This window comes from Panthera pardus, unplaced genomic scaffold (assembly GCF_024362965.1).
Source record: "Panthera pardus isolate Hobbes unplaced genomic scaffold, ASM2436296v1 HiC_scaffold_27, whole genome shotgun sequence".
Taxonomy (NCBI): Eukaryota; Metazoa; Chordata; class Mammalia; order Carnivora; family Felidae; genus Panthera; species Panthera pardus.
The window spans coordinates 63,143,990-63,166,155 of record NW_026526843.1 but is presented as its reverse complement, the minus strand read 5'-3'; the positions used below and the strand labels follow the sequence as shown (position 1 = coordinate 63,166,155).

Genomic DNA, 22,166 nt, shown 5'->3' with positions numbered 1-22,166 from the left:
TGTACTAAGTAAGAGAGGAGGGGTATAGATCCAAAAGTGGGAGGTCAGGAAAACTTCCGAGAAATTATGTTTGAACTGTGTTTGAGGGGGAGAAAACATTTCATTAATTTTATTTGAAGATCACAAAAAGAACTTTAGACCTGAAGTTCTCTAGCTACAACTGCTGGCCACAGAGCCATGGCGAAGCATCATAAACTGGAAGGTTCAAACCAAATGGATCATTTCTGAGTCTGGATTTTGGGTGATGCCAACACATCTTAATGAGTTTTTTTTCCAGCTGGAAGTCATTGTTTACAAAGCACTCATTGGAATATACTAATCACCACTGATTGTGAAGGCAGGGTTTATCTGAATGTCCTTAAATTGTTGCCCAAAAGAGCCTGAAGACCATGCTTCAACATTTTAACCATGAGTCATATTCTATCCAGCTGTACTCATATTTTCAGGACAATGGTGAAATACAAAGTGGTGTCAGTGAGGATATGCCAGTATGGGGTTGGAGCCAAGGCATTAGTATTTTAGTTGTGAGATTAGTATTTTAGTTTTGAGTTGTGGTAAAAAAATATTTTATTTTTTATTTTTTTAAAGTAAGCTCTAGGCCCAACATGGGGCTTGAACTCATGACCCTGAGGTCAAGAGTCACATGCTTTACTGACTGAGCCAGCCAGGTGACCCTAAATTCTACTTTCACAGATTAAAGGGAGTCTATTGAAACTCCTCCCTTCTTCTGAAGCCTACATCAACCATTCCAGGGAAATGCCTCTCCCATCAGGACCCTTCATCCAGGGTCTAGATGTCAGGAAACAATCATAGACTATGGTTTCTATGTCTCCAGGGAGTAACTCGCATCTCCCACTGAAACCTAATCCATAGGAAATTTGCAACAAAATTGGAAACTCTGTAGGCATTTCCTTAGAATAACCTTCAGTGAACTGCATCACCTCTCTAAGTTAGATTTTCTTTAACAGTCAGAATAAAGGGGCTGATTAAATGGTCCCTTTGGCTTTGACTTTCTATAATATTAGCATACTATTACAGTTGTTGATTTCATCTTTGCTCATATTTGGGAAGAACCTCTTTAAATCAAGATCTGATATTAACTTACTGGTTTCAAGTAAATCCTTTCTAGATTTTTTTCTAAAAAATATTTCAATGCATATGAAATAACTTGCACCTATAATGGCCTCCACAGCATTTCAGAGCTTCTTCAGAACTCTGACTACAAAACATCCTACATTTCAATTGATTTAATTCGATACCAAACCTGAATATCACAAATTATATGTATTCAAATTTTAAATACATGTATCTTTAATATTTTGCACCTAAAACAGTGGTGCTGGAAGGTACATTGAGGTGATTTAGTCCAATGCACTCACATTAGAATAAAGAAACAGGTCCTGAGAGAACCTATTTCAAGTGACTTGCCTATGGTCACATAGCTAGACAGAGAGTAAGGAAGGACCAAAAGCTGTTTAAAAGCCAGATCTCTCTACTTCCTGTCCAATGTTCCCATTCCATGTTTGCAAATGTACTGTTGCCCAGTCTCATATAACTTGATAATCTGTCTGGGTAACTTTCAAATCAATTATTCAGTACAAAAACGTAATTTGCCTAGTCACAATGTTCATAGGGACAAAACTAGATCAACCATTTATGACAGCCATTCATCTATTAATCTTGGCTGTTTTGAATCTAATAGGTGACAACATTAATGAAAGATAACATATGAAATCCCAGAAGAATGTATCTCAGTTTAGAAATACCTAAGGGGGGGCACCTGGGTGGCTCAGTCGGTTAAGCGTCCGACTTTCGCTCAGGTCATGATCTCGCAGTTTGTGAGTTCGAGCCCCACGTCGGGCTTTGTGCTGACAGCTCAGATCCTTACTTCAGATTCTGTGTCTCTTTCTCTCTCTGCCCCTCCCCCACCTTGTGCTCTGTCTCTCTCTGCCTCTCAAAAATAAATAAATGTAAAAAAAAATAAAAAATAGAAATACCTAAGGAAATTGGCTTATCAAATTCACTGTCATTAGGACAATAAGAAATTCAATTATAATCTCAAAATGAAATAATCTAATATTACAATTCTAATTTAGTGTTTTAAATTCACCCCTCTTTACATGTTAATCAAAAAACTCAGAGTAGATTGTAAAAGTTTATTGATATGGTCAAAAAGCAAATAGCCAGACATTTGGTTATCTGTGCTACTACAATGTCATTTTGAATAGTATTTTTAAAATGCATAACAAATAATATTTAAAACATTACTAGAAAAGTAAATTAAGAGTCTACTTTAAGGCACTTCAGATGAAAGCAAATTTCAAAGTTTCCATAAAATTAACTCTATTCTAAGTTTAGTAAACCTGCTTTCTACAGATTTTAGCTAGAATGTAACTTTTCTCCCTGCACAAGAAAAATGTGCTATAAGGGAGACAAAACAAATAAAAAAAAGTGCCATTCTTTCAATGCTCATGGCACATTATCTGGAGCTATACAGATTACATGGCAGTAGTATTACCCTGGTCAGTTTGTACAAATCAGGGCATCTTTATACAAGTCTCGTAAGAATCACAGCATAAATTTATTTGGCCTGAGACAATTACAAGAATAGCAGATAAGGAATCCAAAATCACACAATTTACAGGGAAGTAATTACCAAAAAGTGAATCCACTAAAGGGGAAATGGTCAACTGTATGTCCCCACCCACCAAATCTTCAAACAAAAACCCTCATAAAATGTTTCTTCTTAGGCAATTATATCCGTCTCTTCTGCAAATCTCTTTATATAAGACTTTTAGACCACATGGGAGTTATTAGATAGTAAATAGTAGGCAAAGTATTATTTTAATGTAATACTTCTAAGATTGCTTTAAAATTTTTTCACAATCGTAATTATCATATTTCCATAATAGTGGAATTTCAGGATATTCTTCATAGCTATAGGAAAGGTTATGGCTAGACCTAACGATAACTTTCATTCTTTCATTCTTCACATAAATTTGGTTAGCATTTATGGTTATTTCCACTGACAGAAAAAAAGACAAAACTCAAAAACTCTTCAAATATTTACTGTTTCTCTACTTGAGGTGTGGGAATGAAGGCTAAAATAATAGCAAAAACAGAACTGTCAAGAAACAATTTACTTTCCATTCACAGGCAACAACTCAATTATGTCAGGATGTGCTTCTTCCAGTCTAAGGGAGTCCTTCTCCTAAATACAAGGGTTAATGAAATATGTTGTAACTGTAATACAGAAATTGACTTAACCAGATGAACCTATTTTTTTCTCTAAGGTACAAATGAAATAAGCAACAATCTTTAATTTGCAGAAACATTTCAGACAATTTTTAAGTAACACTGATTTTAGCACTAAGCTACATTTTTATTAGAGTGGAACCCACCGTAAATAAAAGAAATTAAGGAGACAGAATAAACCTGAAATCTTTCCAAATAAAAATAGTTAACAACACATTCATGCAGAAATCATAATCCTGTATTTAGACTTTTTAATATCTATAGCTACTACAAAGCATAACTAGCACTGTATTTCAGCAGAAAACATGAAGGAGGGGGAGGACTGGCTAGTCTTTTCTACAGGTTAGATATGTACTCTAAACAATATTGTTCTATTTTCATAAGCTTGCATAGCACATATTTCCCCGCCCAAAAGGAAAGATGTGCAAAGTATACACATCCATGCAAAGATAGAAAAGCTAAAACTGGATTCCTGATACATTTATCTGTAATAGGCATATGTAGGAACACCTGGTCAATTCTTTTTTTCCCCTAATTTTCGGTAAGATAATATAAAATCAGATAGCCAAAAGCTTACTAAAGCAGTTTTGAACCTTGTTCTAATTAAAATGTAGTAGTTATAAAATTTTTATAATGTACTTAATTTTACTAAATTAAATGTTACATAAAGTTCATCAGGAAGGGAAGGTTAGGAGGAGAATTGTATCCAAAATACTTCATGGTTTTGACAAGAAATTGCTTGTTAAGGCACTACAAATCTTCTTTGGTTAAATGATTAACTATTTAAATCAATTGAAAAAAAAAAGAGGTAATACAAAATACACAAATTTCATTCTTTACAACACACACCCATTTTTCATTTTCCAATTTCCATTACTCCAGTGTCTACATATCTCTGGGGTCCTTTTTAACTCATCAGAAAGCTGAAATAAAAACATTAAACAATATGTTAGTCTTTGAAAAAAAAAAGGGCTTTTTTTTTTTTTTTTTTTTGAGAAACAGAGAGTGTGTGCACACGCAAGCGGGGAAAGAATGGAGGAAGAGGGAGAGAGAGAATCCTAAGCAGGCTCCATGCCCAATGTGGAGCCTGATGTGGGGCTCAATCTCATGACAGTGAGATCATGACCTGAGCCAAAATCAAGAGTGGGATCTTAACTGACTGAGCCACCCAGGCACCCCACAATAGGCTTTAATTCTAACAAATACTGTTATCTTGATTTTAACAGACAAAAGAGCATTTGGGTGTATGCATAATAAACTTTGAGTATTAATACCAAAAGTGAGAAACACCGAGATACTGAGATGGTCTTAGGCGAGAAGGAAATAGACATAAACTTAAGTTAAAATATGTCATGAAGAGAAATACTGATTAATAACTGAATCAACCATGGTGATGAAATAAAGCAATAGAAATCCCAGCGAGATTGCCCTTGTACTCCATTCAGTATTCTATAGAGGAGAAATTATTTTAAAATATATATACACAGAAGAATAAAATTATAAAGGTAGAAGATTATAAATCAAAAATCAAAGTTCGGGTAGGTTTTGTTCTTAAAATTAAGTTTGCCAGCATAAATATCCATCAACTGATGAATGGGTAAGAAGATGTGGTGTGTATATATATATATATATACACACAATGGAATATTACTCAGCAGCCATAAAAAAGAACAAAATCTTGTCACCTGCAAAGACATGGATGGAGCTAGACAGTATTATGCTAAGTGAAATAAGTCAGTCAGAGAAAGACAAATACCATATGATTTTACTCATATGTGGAATTCAAGAAATAAAACAAACAATGGGGTGCCTGGATGGTTCAGTCAGTTAAGTGCCTGACTTTTCATCTTGGCTCAGGTCATGGTCTCACGGTTGTTGAGACTGAGCCCCACATTGGGCTCCATGCTGACAGTACGGAGCCTGCTTGGGATTCTCTCTCTTCCTCTCTCTGTGTCCCTCCCCTGTGTGTACTCTCTCTCTCTCTCTCTCAAAATAAGTAAATATTAAAATAGAAAGAAAACAAATGAGCAAAGGGGAGGGAGAAAGAGGGAATCAAACCAAGAAAGAGACTCTTAACTACAGGGAACTGATGGTTACCAGAATGGAGGTGGGGGGAGAATGGGTTATATAGGTGATGGGGATTAAGGCGTATACTTCTTATAATGAGCACCAAGTATTATATGGAAGTGCTGAATTACTAAATTGTACACCTGAAACTAATATTACACTGTATGTTAACTAACTGGAATTTTACTCACCATCAAAAAGAATTAAATCTTACTACTTGCAACCACATGGATGGAGCTAGTGTATTTTGCTAAGCAAAATAAGTCAGTCACAGAAAGACAAATACCATATAATTTCACTTATATGTGGAATTTAAGAAACAAAACAGATGAACATAGGGGAAGGGGGAAAAAAGAGAGGGAAGCAAACCATGAGACTCCTACGTCTAGAGAACAAACTGAGGGCTGATGGAAGGGAGGTAGTCGGGGGACGGGCTAAATGGGTGATGGGTATTGAAGAGGGCACTTGTGATGAGCACTGGGTGTTATACGTAAGTGATGAATCACTAAATTCTACTCCTGACACCAGTATTACACTATATGATAACTAAAATTTAAATAAAAATCTGAAAAATAAAAAAAGAAATAAAATTAAGTATGTTTGCAAGAAAAAATTCAAAAAAAGATTGATTTATGTTGTTCATTGATCAAAAGAATCTAGGACTGTCACAATATAATCAATCAACCAAGGAGCTGTTCAAAATTACCTACTGCAAACATGTGTTAAAAGTAATATGAAAAATGAATTTGTCTCTCAAAAATATCACTTGATATACTTTATTTTTAGTGTTCATAGTCCTTTATACAACAGGACAATGTTGTATTAAAAGAACAGGAATTATGGCAACTGGTACTCAGATTATAAAACTAACTCACAACATTCCCCATTATGTAGGTACACATCTCATGGCTACTAACAGAATAAAATCGAGAATTTACAACCAGGACAGTAATTTCTTCCCTGAGCCTTAGAGATCTCTATGAACATTTCAAGCCAATTAGATCTTCTTAAACACTCTTTCTTTTTTTGTTGTTGTTTTATAGTTTATTTATTTTGAGAGAGAGAGAGTGTAAGCAGAAGGGAAGAGAGAGCCAGGCAGGCCCCATGCTGACAGTTCCTCAAACACTCTTTCTTATACTCTCCATAAACTGGATTCTAGGGTACCTCGATGGCTCAGTTGGTTAAGTGTCCGACTTTTTTTTTTTTTAACGTTTATTTGTTTTTGAAGGAGAGAGAGACAGAGCATGAGCAGGGGAGGGGCAGAGACAGAGGGAGACACAGAATGTGAAGCAGGCTCCAGTCTCTGAGCTGTCAGCACAGAGCCTGATGCAGGGCTTGAACTCACAAATCATGAGAGCTGAAGTCGGATACTTAGCCGACTGAGCCACCCAGGTGCCCCAAGCATCCGGCTCTTGATTTTGGCTCAGGTCATGATTTCACTGTTCATGGGGTTGAGCCCCCATGCTGTTAGCACAGAGCCTGTTTTGGATTCTCTCTCTCCTTCTCTTTCTGCCCCTTGTCTCTGCTCATGTGCTCTTTCTTTCTCAAAATAAATAAAAACCTTAAAAAATCAAAATAATAAAAAAATAAACTGGATTCTAATGAAATGTTCTGTTTATGCCATCTAAAGAGCCTTGAAAAGTAGAGGTGAGAAGTTTTAAAATAACATTAAAAGATAATTTGCTCGAGGGTGGCTAGGTGGCTTGGTTGAGCGTCCAACTCTTGATTTTGGCTCAGATCATGATTTTGCATTTCGTGGCATCAAGCCCCATGCTGGGCTCTTTGCTGACAGCATGGGGCCTGATTCGGATTCTCTCTCTCCCTCTCTCTCTGCCCCTCCTCTGCTCCCTCTCTCTCTCAAAATAAAAAAAAAAAATAAATAATAAATAATAAATAAAATAATAATTTGCTCCTCAAGAGTAAGTAGAGTATGTGGACAAGGCATAAAATAGTCTAATCATTAAGTGTTTTTAGATTTTTAGATTAAATTAGGTGATGTCAGAACAACCCTCAAAGATATTCCTGAGAAGAGAAATCACATACTATTGTCCATTATATCATAATTTTCTTAAGTTAATTTTTATATGCAACATATCTAAGTTAATGCCTATCTCTGCTTTAGAAGTTAGACTAGTTTGGAGGTAAAGAAAAACAAATATTATAAAGCAACATTAACTCTAATCATTGTTAAGTATAGGTAATCACTATGTAAATATAAAATAATCATACCTATATGGATATCCATGATATTTAGATCTGAAAATAGACAGCATCCAACTGAAGAATAATACAACAAGTACAATACCAGCCACACACATTACTGGAGAAAAACAAAAGGAGAGCAAAATGAGCAGGTTAAGCAAAATAAAAAACTGGGGCACAAATTTTAGTCTACAAGAGTGAAAAGGAAGGGATATAATTTACTGGTAAATTGCGGTTTTCCAAAAATTTTCATACCTATTCTTTCTTTAAAATTTTTTCTAAAGTTTATTTATTTACTTTTGCGGGGGGAAAGGGGCAGAGAGAGAGGGAGAGATAGAATCCCAAGCAGGCTCTGTGCTGTCAGCACAGAGCCCGATGTGGGGCTTGAACTCACGGTCCGTGAGATCATGACCTTAGTCGAAATCAAGAGTTGGACACCCAACCGAGTGAGTCACCCAGGCGCCTCCATACCTATTCTTTATCTTCAGGATTCTGCCTTCCCATTTAATTTGAACCATTACAATATAATAGAGTAGTTCCACTTATACATTTGTGCAATTTAATTGTATATAATATATTCCTTTAAAATTATCACAGTCAAGAAATTAGTGTTAGAAAGTTCTACTGACAAGGAAATCACTCACTAAATTCCTTTTAAACCCTTAAAAGTGGCCTTATTGTATTGATAAATATTGATTTAAAGACATCTGATAACATCATTGTGACACCCTCACTTGAAAGTACTTTATTTATTTATAGGTAACTACACTGCCTAAATAAGGTACTCATTCAATATGGATGCCTCATTTGAATAATGAGGGGGAAAATACTGAATCCTAGCTCTAAATTCATAGCTCTCTACATTCATTTCATATGCTCTGATTTGGCATAGCCGTTAACGACCTTAAATCTGGATGCTGACCCCACAATGCTCAAGTATGATTCCCATAACTTGAGGCTCTTTGAGTCCTGCGAAAAACACTGGCTAAAAAGCACAGAGGTGGGGATGTGGGAAAGCATGTGTGCTACAGCAGAAGTTCTAGGGAAACATACTTATTGGCCAACACAAAAAACAGCTTTTAGTTATCTTATACTTAGGGAACAGTTTTTTTTTCCTTTTTTAAGTTATCACATAATATGATTAGGGACTAAAATGTAAATGTTAAAGGGGCACCTGGGTGGCTCAGTCAGTTAAGCATCCGACTTCAGCTCAGGTCATGATCTTGCAGTCTGTGAGTTCAAGCCCCATGTCAGGCTCTGTGCTGACAGCTCAGAGCCTGGAGCCTGCTTCGGATTCTGTGTCTCCCTCTCTCTCTGCCCCTCCCTCACTTGCACTCTGTCTCTGTCTCTCAAAAATAAATAAACATTAAAAAAATTTTTTTAAATGTTAAATATATTTTTTCTGAGTATTAACACATGATCATTGTAGAAGTTTTTTTTATCCAATTAAACACACACATACATGTATATCTGTATCTATATCAATCTATATATAAAATCAGTCTGTGTATGTTTGTATTCTACTTTTTTCATGTAACATATCTAAAAGTGTCTAAGACAGTTCTGGTATAAAACAAATGTTAAATAAGTGCTTATGGTTACTATTTGTATTATTTTATTAGGTTAGAACCTTAGAAGTAGATCAAATTGTGATTATTTTAATATATGTCACCAAAATACTTTATAATTTAAATTCATGCCACCAGTGTAGTACCCAGAGGGCCTATTCCCAATAATGGATACTGAGAAAGGCAAGTTTTTAAGTCAGGCAATGAAAGGATGTATACTGACTAGATAAAAAATTGATACATTTGTTCTGCTTTTGCAATATGTGAAGATTCATTTCAATTCAGAAAAATAAGAATCTTCTAAATCTGAAATCCAATGTCATCATCTTTTTTCTAGAATAAAAAGTAGACTTTATTTAGTGAGTTTAATTTGATAACATTTAACTCTGTAGTCATAAAAGTAAAACTCTGATTTAAAGTTATTTTATGTAAGTAAAATAAAACTACATTGCTAGCATTTCTTTGCAACAAGTACCCATGTGTGAATATTTTAATATATAAAAAGTTCACCCAAACCAATAGAAAGAGTTCTAAGACTCTAATAGATTAAATAGCAAAAGTCAAAAAGGCTTTTTACAGAAGGGAAAACACAAACAGCTAATAAACATTTAGAAAAATATTCAACTTTACTAATAACCAAAGAAGTACAAAATAATATAAAGTTTCCCCCTCATCTGATTAGCAAACACACACACACACACACACACACACACACACACACACACACAACCACACACACAGATTTTTAATGAGCTTAGTTTAGCTAATGCTGACAAAGTTACTGTGAAACAAGCATTCTTTTTTTTTTTTTTTTTTTTTTTGGAAACAAGCATTTTTAAATGCCACTAGTAGGAATCTAAACTATCAGAACATCTGGGGAAAGAGTTTGGCATCATCAGTTTAAAACATCGAGAGAATTAAAAAATACACAGGACCATACAGTCATTCAACTTGTAGGAATCTACCTTCTTTTTTAATGTTTATTTATTTTTGAGACAGAGAGAGACAGAGCGTGAGCAGGGGTGGGGCAGAGAGAGAGGGAGACAGAATCCAAAGCAGGCTCCAGGCTCTGAGCTGTCAGCACAGAGCCCGATGCGGGGCTAGAACTCACAAACTGCGAGATCATGACCTGAGTCGAAGTCGAACGCTTAACCGACTGAGCCACCCAGGCGCCCCTGTAGGAATCTACCTTAAGAAATTAATATGAGGGGCGCCTGGGTGGCTCAGTCGGTTGGGCGTCTGACTTCGGCCCAGGTCATGATATCGTGGTTCGTGGATTCGAGCCCCCGCATCGGGCTCTGTGCTGACAGCTCAGAGCCTGGAGCCTGCTTTGAATTCTGTGTCTCCCTCTCTCTCTGCCCCGCCCCTACTCACACTCTGTCTCTCTCTGTCTCTCAAAAATAAATAAACATTGAAAAAAAATTTTAAAAAAAGGAAATTAATATGAAATGAGAATAAAGCTTAATATGCTATGATAGTCATTAAGGAAATATTATTATAATGGAAGTTAGAAGAAAATCTAAATGTTTAACAAAATCAGAATGGTTAAGTAAACTACCGCATAGAGTACAAATTTAAAATTATGTATAGGAAAATATTTATTAGTGAATTGTTTAAGTCCAGTTAAAAAGGGAGGTACAAGATTTAAAATTTTATACAGAGTTTTAAATATGTTTTTACAAATGAAAGACACTATATTAAAACATTAAAATATTTAGCTTCTCAATTATGGAATAATGGGTAATTCTCCCCCCAAATGTTTCACACTCTGATTTCCCTTCACATTTTCAACATTAAGTGTATGTTACTTTTAAAATAATTAAGAAGTAAAACAACACACTTATATCTAAGAGAGGAAGTGATTAAGAGGACATTCTTTTTTCTATATTAAAAGCAGAACTGTTATGTAACATTATATGCCAACTATATTTTAATAACACAAAATAAAAATTAAATAAAAAATAAAGGTATAATTGTTACACTTTGGCATATGATATAACTTACTCTTTCGCTTTCCAATATCCATGTCAGAGGTAGCAGCTTCACATAAGAGCACCATCCCTAAGGTAACCCCACCATCTTAGAAAAATTGTTTAAGGAGAAATTCATACAGACACAAAGACATACTACTTTAATATTCTTATTATTTCATGAAGAAAATTACAATGAACATACAAACCTTCAAATTTCAATTACCAAAAACTAAAATACATAATCTTGTATCAATACAGAATGGCAATTATTTACTGTGAAGATATAATAAAAATATTAAGGTTGGAAAATTACTTCATTTGTACAAATAAAAACTAATATTTTCAACAAATATCCCACAATAACTCACAAATGAAATATGAGTTTTCCTGACATGGTACTTTGATATAACCTTTCTGGACATTCTGGCAACTATTGCTCCATCCTTATATATGTTTTATTTATTTATTTATTTTAATGTTTATTTATTTTGAAAGAGAGAGAAAGAACTTGAGCAAAGGAGGGACAGAGAGAGAGAATCCCAAGCAGGCTCCATGCTGCCAGTGCAGAGCCCAATGCAGGGCTTGATCTCATGAACCAAGAGATCATGACCTGAGCCGAAATCAAGAGTTGACATTCAACCACCTGAGCCACCCAGGCACCCACAACCTTGTATACATTTTAAAACATAAACAGCCTTTATGATTATTCAACCACCCTCCCAAATTGAAAACACTTGAAATGTACACCATTTGGAGAGAATAGCAGCTAATTTTTATTTGAAAAATAACTTTTCAAAAATTCTCCAGAAAAAAAAAAAAAAAAAAAAAAAAAAGAGGTTAGAGTGGGAGAAAGCCAAAGCATTAGAGACTGTTAAAAACTGAGAACAAACTGAGGGTTGATGGGGGGTGGGAGGGAGGGCAGGGTGGGTGATGGGTATTGAGGAGGGCACCTTTTGGGATGAGCACTGGGTGTTGTATGGAAACCAATTTGACAGTAAATTTCATATATTAAAAAATAAAAAAATAAAAAAAAAAGAGAAGGGCAAAAAAAAAAAAAAAAAAAAAAATTCTCCAGAATTTCAACAATTAACTTCTAAAGTACAAATTACTACTAAACTCAGCTTGACATATTCTAATAAAAAAAAAAGAAAATCCTGTATGTCATCACCTCAATTTTATTCAGCTTAATATAGAAGCTACATAAATACAAAATATACCTACTCATGAAAATAGGTTACACATGGGATGGTTAACTGCTAAAATAAGCAAAATTGAATTTTAAAGCAAATATAATGTGTTCTAATAGAAAAGAGAAATTTACCCTGCAGTTTGGTAAATACAAACAGCAGTTAAAAATGCCCAAATCACCAAGGTCATGATCTCACAGTTCATGGGTTTGAGCCCTGTGTCAGGCTCTGTGCTGACAGCTCAGAGGCTGATGCCTGCTTCGGATTCTGTATCTCCCTCTCTCTGTCCCTTCCCCACTCGGCAATCTGTCTGTGTCTCTCAAAAATAAATTAAACATCAAAAAACTTTTTCTTAAAGCCCATATCAGGGATGCCTGTGTGGCTCTGTCAGTTAAGCAGTCCACTCTTGATTTCATCTCAGGTTATGATCTCACAGCTTTGTGAGTTTGAACCCCATGTCGGGCTCTGCGCTGATTGCTCAAAGCCGGCTTGGGATTCTTTTTCTCTCTGCCCTTCCCCCTCTAGTGCTCTTTCTCTCTTTCCTCAAAGTAAATAAACTTAAAAAAATTCCCAAATTAATTACACATACACACATACACATTGTAGGCTACCACATGTGGGTATGATTAAGAAGAAAGGGAAAAATAGGTGTTCAGGTAAAGCCTGAATTTATCACTGGCTCTATAGTTTGTCTATTAATCCCTTCACTATGGTCTTGCACTCTCTCTCAATAGCCTTTTTTTAGGCATTATGCCCATTCATCATGCTTTTAGTTGCTTAGACAAGTAGTATTCTGCCAATGATTATTTTTTCTAAGGTTCTTTATACCCAGATACATGAAAAGACTGATCATTTCTGTAGGCTTTAGTTAGAAGGCACTCTTGATTAATGGCTGAGACTTTTGCTTTCGGAATGGTTTGTTTTGTATCATGGTCTATATGTATTTTCTTTAAATAAGCTTTCCATCTTGCAATATACCACCAAGGTCTTTGTGTACTGTTCTCAGTTATCAAGAGCTGTGATGTACTTCCATATGTATTGTTTCATTTCATTTATTGATTCATATCATTTATTGACAAACTTTTACTGACACTGCCTATTATATGGCAGGTGCTTCTAGATGTTGGGAGTTAAAAGTTGGACAAAATTAGGGCGCCTGGGTGGCTCAGTTAGTTGAGTGTCCGACTTCAGCTCAGGTCATATCTCACAGCTCGTGGGTTCGAGCCCCATATTGGGCTCTATGCTGACAGCTCAGAGCCTGGAGCCTGCTTCTGATTCTGTGTCTCCCTCTCTCTCTGCCCCTCCCCTGTTCACGCTCTGTATCTCTCTCTCCCCTCAAAAATAAATGAAGATTAAAGAAAATATTTTTAAAAAGTTGAACAAAATATAGACCATTCTTTGGACAAGTTTACATTCTAGTGGGATATATAAGTGATGAAACAAATAATAAATAATTACCTAATCATGATTAAATGTTACTATGGGAGAACTGAATAGAAATTAGAGAAAGTAGTATTTTATAACACATAAGAACTGGGCTATAAAATGAGCTACCAGTGGGGCGCCTGGGTGGCTCAATTGGTTAAGTGTCCAACTTCAGCTCAAGTCATGATCTTATGGTTCAGGAGTTTGAGCTCCGCATTGGGCTCTGTAGCTCAGAGCCTGGAGCCTGCTTCTGATTCTGTCTCCCTCTCTCTCTGCCCTCCCCCACTCACGCTCTGTCTCTCTCTTAAAAATAAACATCAAAATTTTTTTTAAAGAACTAGGAGAACTAAAGTATATTATATATGATGAAGGCAAAGACATTTGCATAAAATGAGGCATAATTATAAAATTGTGGAAAAATGTTTAAATTACGTACTTTGAATTATTATTGTCCGAGGTAATTTAAGCAATGACATACAATTTCTTTGCCTATTGAATTAGCAGTTTAAAAAAGTGAGAAAACAGGGGCACCTGGGTGGCTCAGTCAGTTAAGACCTCAGACTTGAGCTCAGGTGACGGACAATCTCACAGTTCATTAGTGCACTTGTGCATGCACTCTCACACTGTCTCAGAAACAATAAATGAATAAACTTTAAAGAAAAAATGTGAGAATACATAATAATACTTAGAACTTGTCAGGGCTATCAGTGCACATATTATGGCAGCAATCCTCCTTCCCTTTTTTTCAGTAAAATTACTTTGGAAAATAATTTAGACAAAACATCAAGAACAATAGAAAGATTTGTACACTTTGCTTCAAATCTTACTTCTGAGAATTTGGAGATATGTCAAATTATCTTATATTTATTTTTTAATGTTTATTTTTGAGAGAGAGTGTGCATGAGTGGGGTAGGGGCAGAGAGAGAGGGAGACACAGAATACAAAGTAGGCTCCAGGTTCTGAGCTGTCAGCATAGGGCCTGACGCGGGGCTCCAACCCACAAACCATGAGATCGTGACCTGAGTCGAAGTTGGACACTTAACCAACTGAGCCACCCAGACGTCCCTGCCAAATTATGTTTATATCCAAGTAAACACTCGTTGCAATGTTCAACAATAGGAGAATAACTGAATTATGATATACATATTATATAAACATTAAGAATGATCACTATTTTTCTTTGCCTGTATTTTCTTATTTCTCTGTAATTCTCATGCAACGTTTATAACTATAAAGGCCAACAATGATACAGAAAATGCTTGTGATATATTAAACCAAACTGCATACAAAGTATGTCTATAACTACAAAAAAAGGATCACCCCCTCAAAAAAATACAAATAAGCAAAGAATGCAAGAGAATATGCAAAAATAAACCTAGATTTTAATATTAGGGTTTAAGATCATGGATGACATTTTTCTGATCTGCTGTTTTATTTTTTACATTAAAATATATTTAATGTATAATTCCATTTGTGTAAAGTTAAAAAATAAGCAAAACTGATCCACATTGTTAGCTGTCAGGATAGTAGTTACCTTTGGGTGGGGAGGTAGCAATCTGGAGGAGGTGATGAGATGGAGGAGGCTTTGGGTTGTGAGTAAAATTTTATTTCATCAGCTGGGTGGTGGTTACACCTAGTTTTGTTCATTTTGTGAAAATTTATCAAACTGTACACTGCACTTATAAATTGGGAACATTTCTGCATGAATATAATAATTCAAATTAAAAAGTTTAAAATGTTATTTTAAAAGTTGCTTTTAGTAGATCACTCAATTCATACAGATTGCTTTATTAATCATGTAGTAAATTATACAATACTAAAATAATGATAAATATGTGGATATTTTCCAAACTCATAATTACTAGTTAGTAGTAGTCTCATTCTATTAGTTCTTATCACATGGTAACTTTTGAGTTTTCAGGCTTTGTGTCCATTAAAAAAAATAAGGGATTTTCAGTCTTCCATAAAATTCCCTACTGCTAACACAGTTAAATAACTTCATTCATGGTCTCACCATCACACCTTATTACACAGTATTTAAGGTACTGTCTTGTAATCTGTACACATCTGTTTGTCTCAATACTGTAAATTCCTTAGATAAATAATGCATTCATAACATTTAGCAAAGTAATTGCTCAGAAAACATCACTCACACCTTCCTAACCACTACCAAAAAAGCTAAAACAAAGGAAAAATAAATATCTCACTGAAAAAAATTTCCCATTTTGCATCCTATTAACCAAATTTACAAAAAATGCTGTATTTCCAAATAGAAACTATTGTGACTTCATCAAAATAAAAAGCTTCTGCACAGTGAAGCAAATAATCAACAAAACTAAAAGGCAACCGACAGAATGGAAGAAGATATTTGCAAATGACATATCTGATAAAGAGTCAGTATCCAAAATATATGAAGAACTTACAAAACTCAACACCCAAAAAACAAATAATTTTTGGGCAGAAGACATGAATAGACACTTCTCCAAAGAAGATGTACAGATGGCTAACAGACACATGAAAAGATGCTCAATTTCACTGATCATCAGGGAAATAAAAATCACAACCACAATGAGATACCACTCACACCAGTTAGAATGTCTAAAATTAACAACACAGGAAACAACAGGTGTTGGCAAGGATGTGAGAAAGAGGAACCCTCTTACACTCTTGGTAGGAATACAAACTGGTGAAACCACTGTGGAAAACAGTATGGAGGTTCTTCAAAAAGTTAAAAATATAACTACCCTATGATCCAGCAATTGCACTAGTAGGAATTTACCAAAAGGATACAAAATTACAAATTCAAAGGGATACATGCCCTCCAATGTTTACAGCAGCATTATCAACAATAGCCAAAGTATGGAAAAAGCCCAAATGTCCATCAACTGATGAATGGATAAAAAAGATGTGAGAGATATAGATGAGATAGAGATAGAGATATATAGATATAGAGAGGGAATAGAATATTACTCAGCCATAAAAAAGGAATGAAATCTTGCCATTTGCAATGATGTGGATGGAGATGGAAGAAGGTATTATGCTAAGCAAATTACATCACTCAGAGAAAGACAAATACCATGTGATTTCACTCATATGTGTAATTTAAGAAACAAAACAAATGAACATAAGAGGGGGGAATGAGAGGCAAAGAAACAGGCTCTTAACCATAGAGAGCAAACTGATGGTTACCAGAGGGAGGTGGGTGGGGGCATGGGTTAAACAGGTGATGGGGATTAAGAAGGAGGGCACTTGTGATGAACACCCAGTGTTGTATGTAATTGTTGAGTTACTAAATTCTACACCTGAAACTAAATTTACACTATATGTTAACTAACTAGAATTTAAATAAAAACTTGGAAAGGAAAAAAATGCTATCTTTCAACAGGCTTGCAATCTGTTCCAAATGTATGTGAAGCTTTAAGTAATGTTTAACCTTTAGGCAGAAGAAAAAGGTAAGACTATTCCTATTTCTTAAATTTCTTATATAATTATACTTAAAAATTGAGGACAAGCTTAGGAGAGAATTTTGACAGTCTACAATGTTAAAGAGACCATGATTAAGGTCCAGGTTCTACCAGAAAGAGTGACATGGTTCATAGACCAGGCTCTCAAGTTGAAAGCCATGGATGGAGAAGATGGAGAAAATGGGAGAAAAACATTGAAGAGACAGTAACTAAAACATTTTTCAAAATGAATGAAGGGTACTGACCCACAGATTGAGGAAGTTCTGTAACCCAGAAAACAGGAGGAATACAAATAAAAACATTAGGAAAAAAGTCTTAAAATCCATCAAAGACACACTGCCTTCAAAGAACAATAATAAGAATTAAATGTAACTTTTTCACAGAAACTACATAAGTAAAATACAATGGAATAACATTTCCAAAGTGCTTAAAGAAATCTAGAAATCTATACCTGTAAAATACCCTTCAACAATGAAGAAGAAATAAATTTTTTTGGAAAAAAAGTTAGGACAAAGCTAGAACACCAACAAACCACAAATCACTTAATATTGTATAATTTTATCTGCCATTTTGCTATACTATTCAGTTTCAAAATATCATTAATTGAGATCATTTTGAGACACTGAAAAATTTCCAAGGTATAGTAATTTGTTAATACACCAAACCATAAATGAGCATTTTCAAATTAAATTTTCAAATAACTTGAAATAGGACAGAGAAAGACAAACTTGTATCATCTCTTATATGTGGAATCTAAAAATAAATTGTATATACACACATGCCTGCAAGCATTCATGGATACAGAGAACAAACTGGTGGTTACTAGAGAAGGGAAGTAAGGGGTGGGAGAAATGGGTGAACTTTTTTAGTTTAAATAAATTGAATAAAAAATAAATTTTAGGATTTGAAAGAAACATGGTTTGGATCATATTTTTCTTGTGATCTTCTTTCTTATCATAAGGAATAGGTGTTTATTATTAATTTTTTTAGCTCACCATTCCATGGCTGAACAGATGAACTTTCCTGGCTCTGAACTGGATTTTAAGCAGATTTGTTTTCCATATTATACATGAACACTGTTTTCAGAAAATATCATCTTCCCAAATGTCCTTCAATTAAGACCAAAAGCTTAAATTTTTTACAGAATGTTTCCCTTCAAGTATCTCTATTAAATAAATCACTGATATAGTAAAATAAAATGGGGAACGATTTACAAAGATTGACTAAAGGGGGTATTTCCAAGGGTTTTGATATTTTCTTTACACTTCTTTTTATTTTCTAAATTTCCTTTAATTAAGTTGTATTGCTTTTATAATCAGAAAAAAATTTTTAAGGGATTAAATTAGTCATATTGATTGTAATCACCTTCAAATTTCTTAGCCAGTTCTTAGTATAATCCATTGTCAACAGAGTAAGTGTTGAACTAGATGACCTCTAAGTTCTTTAGACTATGAGATGAGACCTTACCATCAAGCCACTGGGCAGTTTTCTCTAACAGCCTGGGCTACAACTGACTCTAATGTCAATGTCAGGACCCCTTGGCCAAGAAGCACAACTCTAGGAACATTACATTTGTTTACCTTGTTGATTTGTTCTGCAGAGTCACTGCTTGTATATTCGTGGGGTGGCGGTAAACTGTGTTCAGTAATACTATGAAATTTACACACTGACCTGTCTGTTACTGTTGAGACTGAAATTTTCAGATGTGAGAAAGTAAAAATCTGCCCTGCCATTCAAAAGAATGGGACAACATACAAAAAGCAGCTACAAAGTTCACAGGAAATAATATTTCTACCTAGGACGTGCTGCAGCTATAAAATGTCAAAATAACCTCTGTCTTTGAGTAACTACTGTTTTTTACTAAATGATGAACACGGTTCTCTAAAATCATACACTGATTCAAATTATATCACTAAGGTAACAATCCATTCTTGCCTGGAGGATCTAAGTTACTAAATGTACAATTTCTTCTTTTATTTCAGAGAGAGAGAGTACACGCAAGTAGGAGATGAGGGGCAGAGAGAGAGAGAGTCTTAAGCAGGCTCCTTGTCAGCATGGAGCCAGACATGGGGCTTAATCCCATGACCCTGGGATCATGACCTGAGCTGAATCCAAGAATCAGATGCTTAACCAACTGAGCCACCCAGGTGCCCTAATGCACAATTTCTAAGTAGCCTCAATTTACAACTAAATAAAGCTTCAAATAAAGAGTTTGTGAAGACAAACTCCCACATTTATCTGAACTCTGTATAGTTTCTAGGAAACAGAATCCTGTGTCCACTTCACAGTCCAAACTTGATACTGATCCCTTTACATTTAGCCTGGCTTTCCTTTAAGTTTATCAAAAACACTGCTTCCTTTACATTTCACCTAAGCTTCACCCTTCCTTCAAATTTTATAACTCTATCTTTCCTTAGGTAAGATGTCGCATGATTCTTCTGATGTGCAGTCTCCCTTGAATCAGTGATCAATAAACCTGGCTCTATCAGACTGCAGGTTTGTCTCTGCGCTAAGATAGATGGCACAGAAATATGATTCCAAAGATATTAAAACTTGCATTAATAAGAGAGCAGCCTCAGGGTACCTGGGTGGCTCAGTCATTTAAGCATCTAGCTCTTGATGTAGGCTCGGGTCATGGTCTCACGGTTCCTTAGTTCGAACCCCATGACAGGCTCTTCACCAACAGTGCAGAGCCTGTTTGGGATTCTTCCTCTCTCCCTCCCTCTCTGTTCCTCTCCCAATTGTGCTGTTTCTCTCTCAAAATAAATAAATAAACAAAAAAATAAGAGAGCAGCCTCAACCAAACACTGTAGACAAAATACTAGAATGTGAGCAAACAGACAAATTAAAATGTAGCACCAAGGACTTATTATAAAGAGGATACTAAACAGAAGAACAATATGTGTTTCAGCTACAAACTGGGCTTGGCTGCTTCCATGGATATAATTCTGGGGGGAAAAAAGACAAAATTAAATCTTTAAACATACATTAACTTTTGGTATTCTAATCCTAAAATGGGCTATTTTCAATTCCTATGAAATTGTTAATTTACCTGATGTATACCAGCACTGGATCTGTGGTATTCATCAATAAGTAATTTGGACAAAATAAACATTATTTCTGTGTTTTTATTCATTTGCCTTTTCATTGTACTTATACTACGTTTTCAACAACAGAACATATGAGAAAACTAGTATTTCAGTGTACAAGACCATGAGGTACAATAATGTAAACTTCATGAAGACAAAGATTGTTTTTCTTCTTTATCACTATAATACTTAGCACAGTGCCTAGAAACAGTACATGCTCAAGTACTTGATCAATTATTCTATTTAGTTCAAGTCTGACTTTCAGAGTCAGCCTAGTCAAAAGGACTCACCAAATGGGATAAGGAACTTTCCACTTTTTTTGTTTTTTAGGAACTTTCTACTTTTAAGAGAACTTTTCAGTAATTGAAGCTCAGTATCAGAGAACTTAAAAGGTAAAAACTAAACCTAGGTCCTTCACATCCTGGCAATGATGTCACAAAATAATTATTAAGGTTAACTTTGGTATACAATGGAAAGAAATTCCAGACTTCCCTTACCACATGTCCTGTGTGGGGATTCTTATGAGCATACGGTGGTCCTCTTATATGGTTCCACATTTGACCTGATGTCATAGCAAGCACAAAACACTAAAAAACAAAAAATAATGAAATACTTATACAACATGGTGCAGCTGCTCCCACACTGATTAACAGGTTTATGAAAAGTGTGTCTGCTTAAGTAATATGTGAACAAAATTTTTTCAGATAAATGATTTTTGATTAAGTCTTGTATTTCACAAGAACCAATAATAGTTATTCTGAAAGGAAAACCCTATTTTAAAATTATAAATAAGCTGACACAAGTTTCACAATTGAAAACTGAAAAGTCTTTTAGAATATTTTCAAAGGGGGGCACCTGGGTGGCTCAGTCTGGTTGAGTGTCTGGCTCTTTGTTTCCGTTCAGTCATGATCTCATGGTTCAGTTTGGGAGTTCAAGCCCCGTGTCAGGCTCTGCGCTGGCAACCCAGAGCCTGCTTGGGATTCTTTCTCTCTCTCCTTCTCTCTTTCTCTCCCGCTCTCTCTGACCCTCACCTGCTGGTGCTCTCTCAAATAAAAATTAAAAAATTTTTTGAGAGAGAGAGCGAGCGAGCGAGAGCGGAAGAGGGGCATATAGAGAGGGAGGCACAGAATCCGAAGCAGGCTCCAGGCTCTGTGCTATTAGCACAGAGCCCAACACGGGGCTCGAACTCACAAACCACTAGATCACGACCCGAGCTGAAGTCGGACACCTAACCGACTGAGCCACTCAGGTGCCCCAACATTAAAAATTTTTTTAATACAAAAGAAAATTAGAAAAAAAAAAGCATTTCCAAAAGAAATGCATATTTTCATAGGGGTGAATAAAAACTGAGTATGAGTTCCTCCAAACCCTGGCCATCCTAATGAGATAATAGAGGAAAGAAACTGATTTTAAGGCATGAAATAAAAACATATAAAATCTCTTCTCACAGGTAAGAAATAAACTTAATGCTACCTAACTATACTATATTGTATGCAAACAATTTTTGTTCTAAATTTACTTACCAAGGCTGCAAAAGCCCATCCAGTCTTATTGAAGAGAAATTCCATATTGCTTCTTCGAAGATATACGAGTCCACCAATAACAGCCAAAAGCAATCCCAACATAAGAGGACCAGCATAATTTGGAGGTCTAATTACTCTAATCTAATGGAAAGGAAAGAAAAATGTTTTCAAGTATGAAATTTATTTGTTAATTATATAGGTCAAATTGATTTGAAATGAAAGCAATAAAAATTAGTGTGGTTATCGTTGTGATGAGCACTGGGTGTTGTATGGAAGTGGTGAATCATATTTCACATGTGAAACTAACATTATACTGTATGTTAACTAACTGGATGTTAAAAAAAATTTTTTTAATGTTTAATTTTTGAGAGAAAGACAAAGCACAAGCGGGGGAAGGGCAGAGAGAGAGAGAC

The 22,166-nt window shown here is 35.2% G+C and overlaps 1 protein-coding gene across 1 annotated transcript in view; it reads right to left on the bottom strand.

The window, feature by feature from the left end:
* Positions 1 to 2,142: 2,142 nt before the first annotated feature.
* The window catches only part of MAGT1 (magnesium transporter 1), a 57,118-nt gene continuing 37,094 nt past the window's right edge, over positions 2,143 to 22,166 (bottom strand). The window contains exons 5-10 of the mRNA XM_019436170.2: positions 21,754 to 21,894; positions 20,728 to 20,817; positions 20,026 to 20,089; positions 11,097 to 11,171; positions 7,552 to 7,642; positions 2,143 to 4,178 (exon numbers count right to left, since the gene is read on the bottom strand). Of these exons, the coding sequence (XP_019291715.1) occupies positions 4,163 to 4,178; positions 7,552 to 7,642; positions 11,097 to 11,171; positions 20,026 to 20,089; positions 20,728 to 20,817; positions 21,754 to 21,894 (477 nt within the window). The 3' untranslated portion in view covers positions 2,143 to 4,162. The remainder of the gene's footprint in view (positions 4,179 to 7,551; positions 7,643 to 11,096; positions 11,172 to 20,025; positions 20,090 to 20,727; positions 20,818 to 21,753; positions 21,895 to 22,166) is intronic.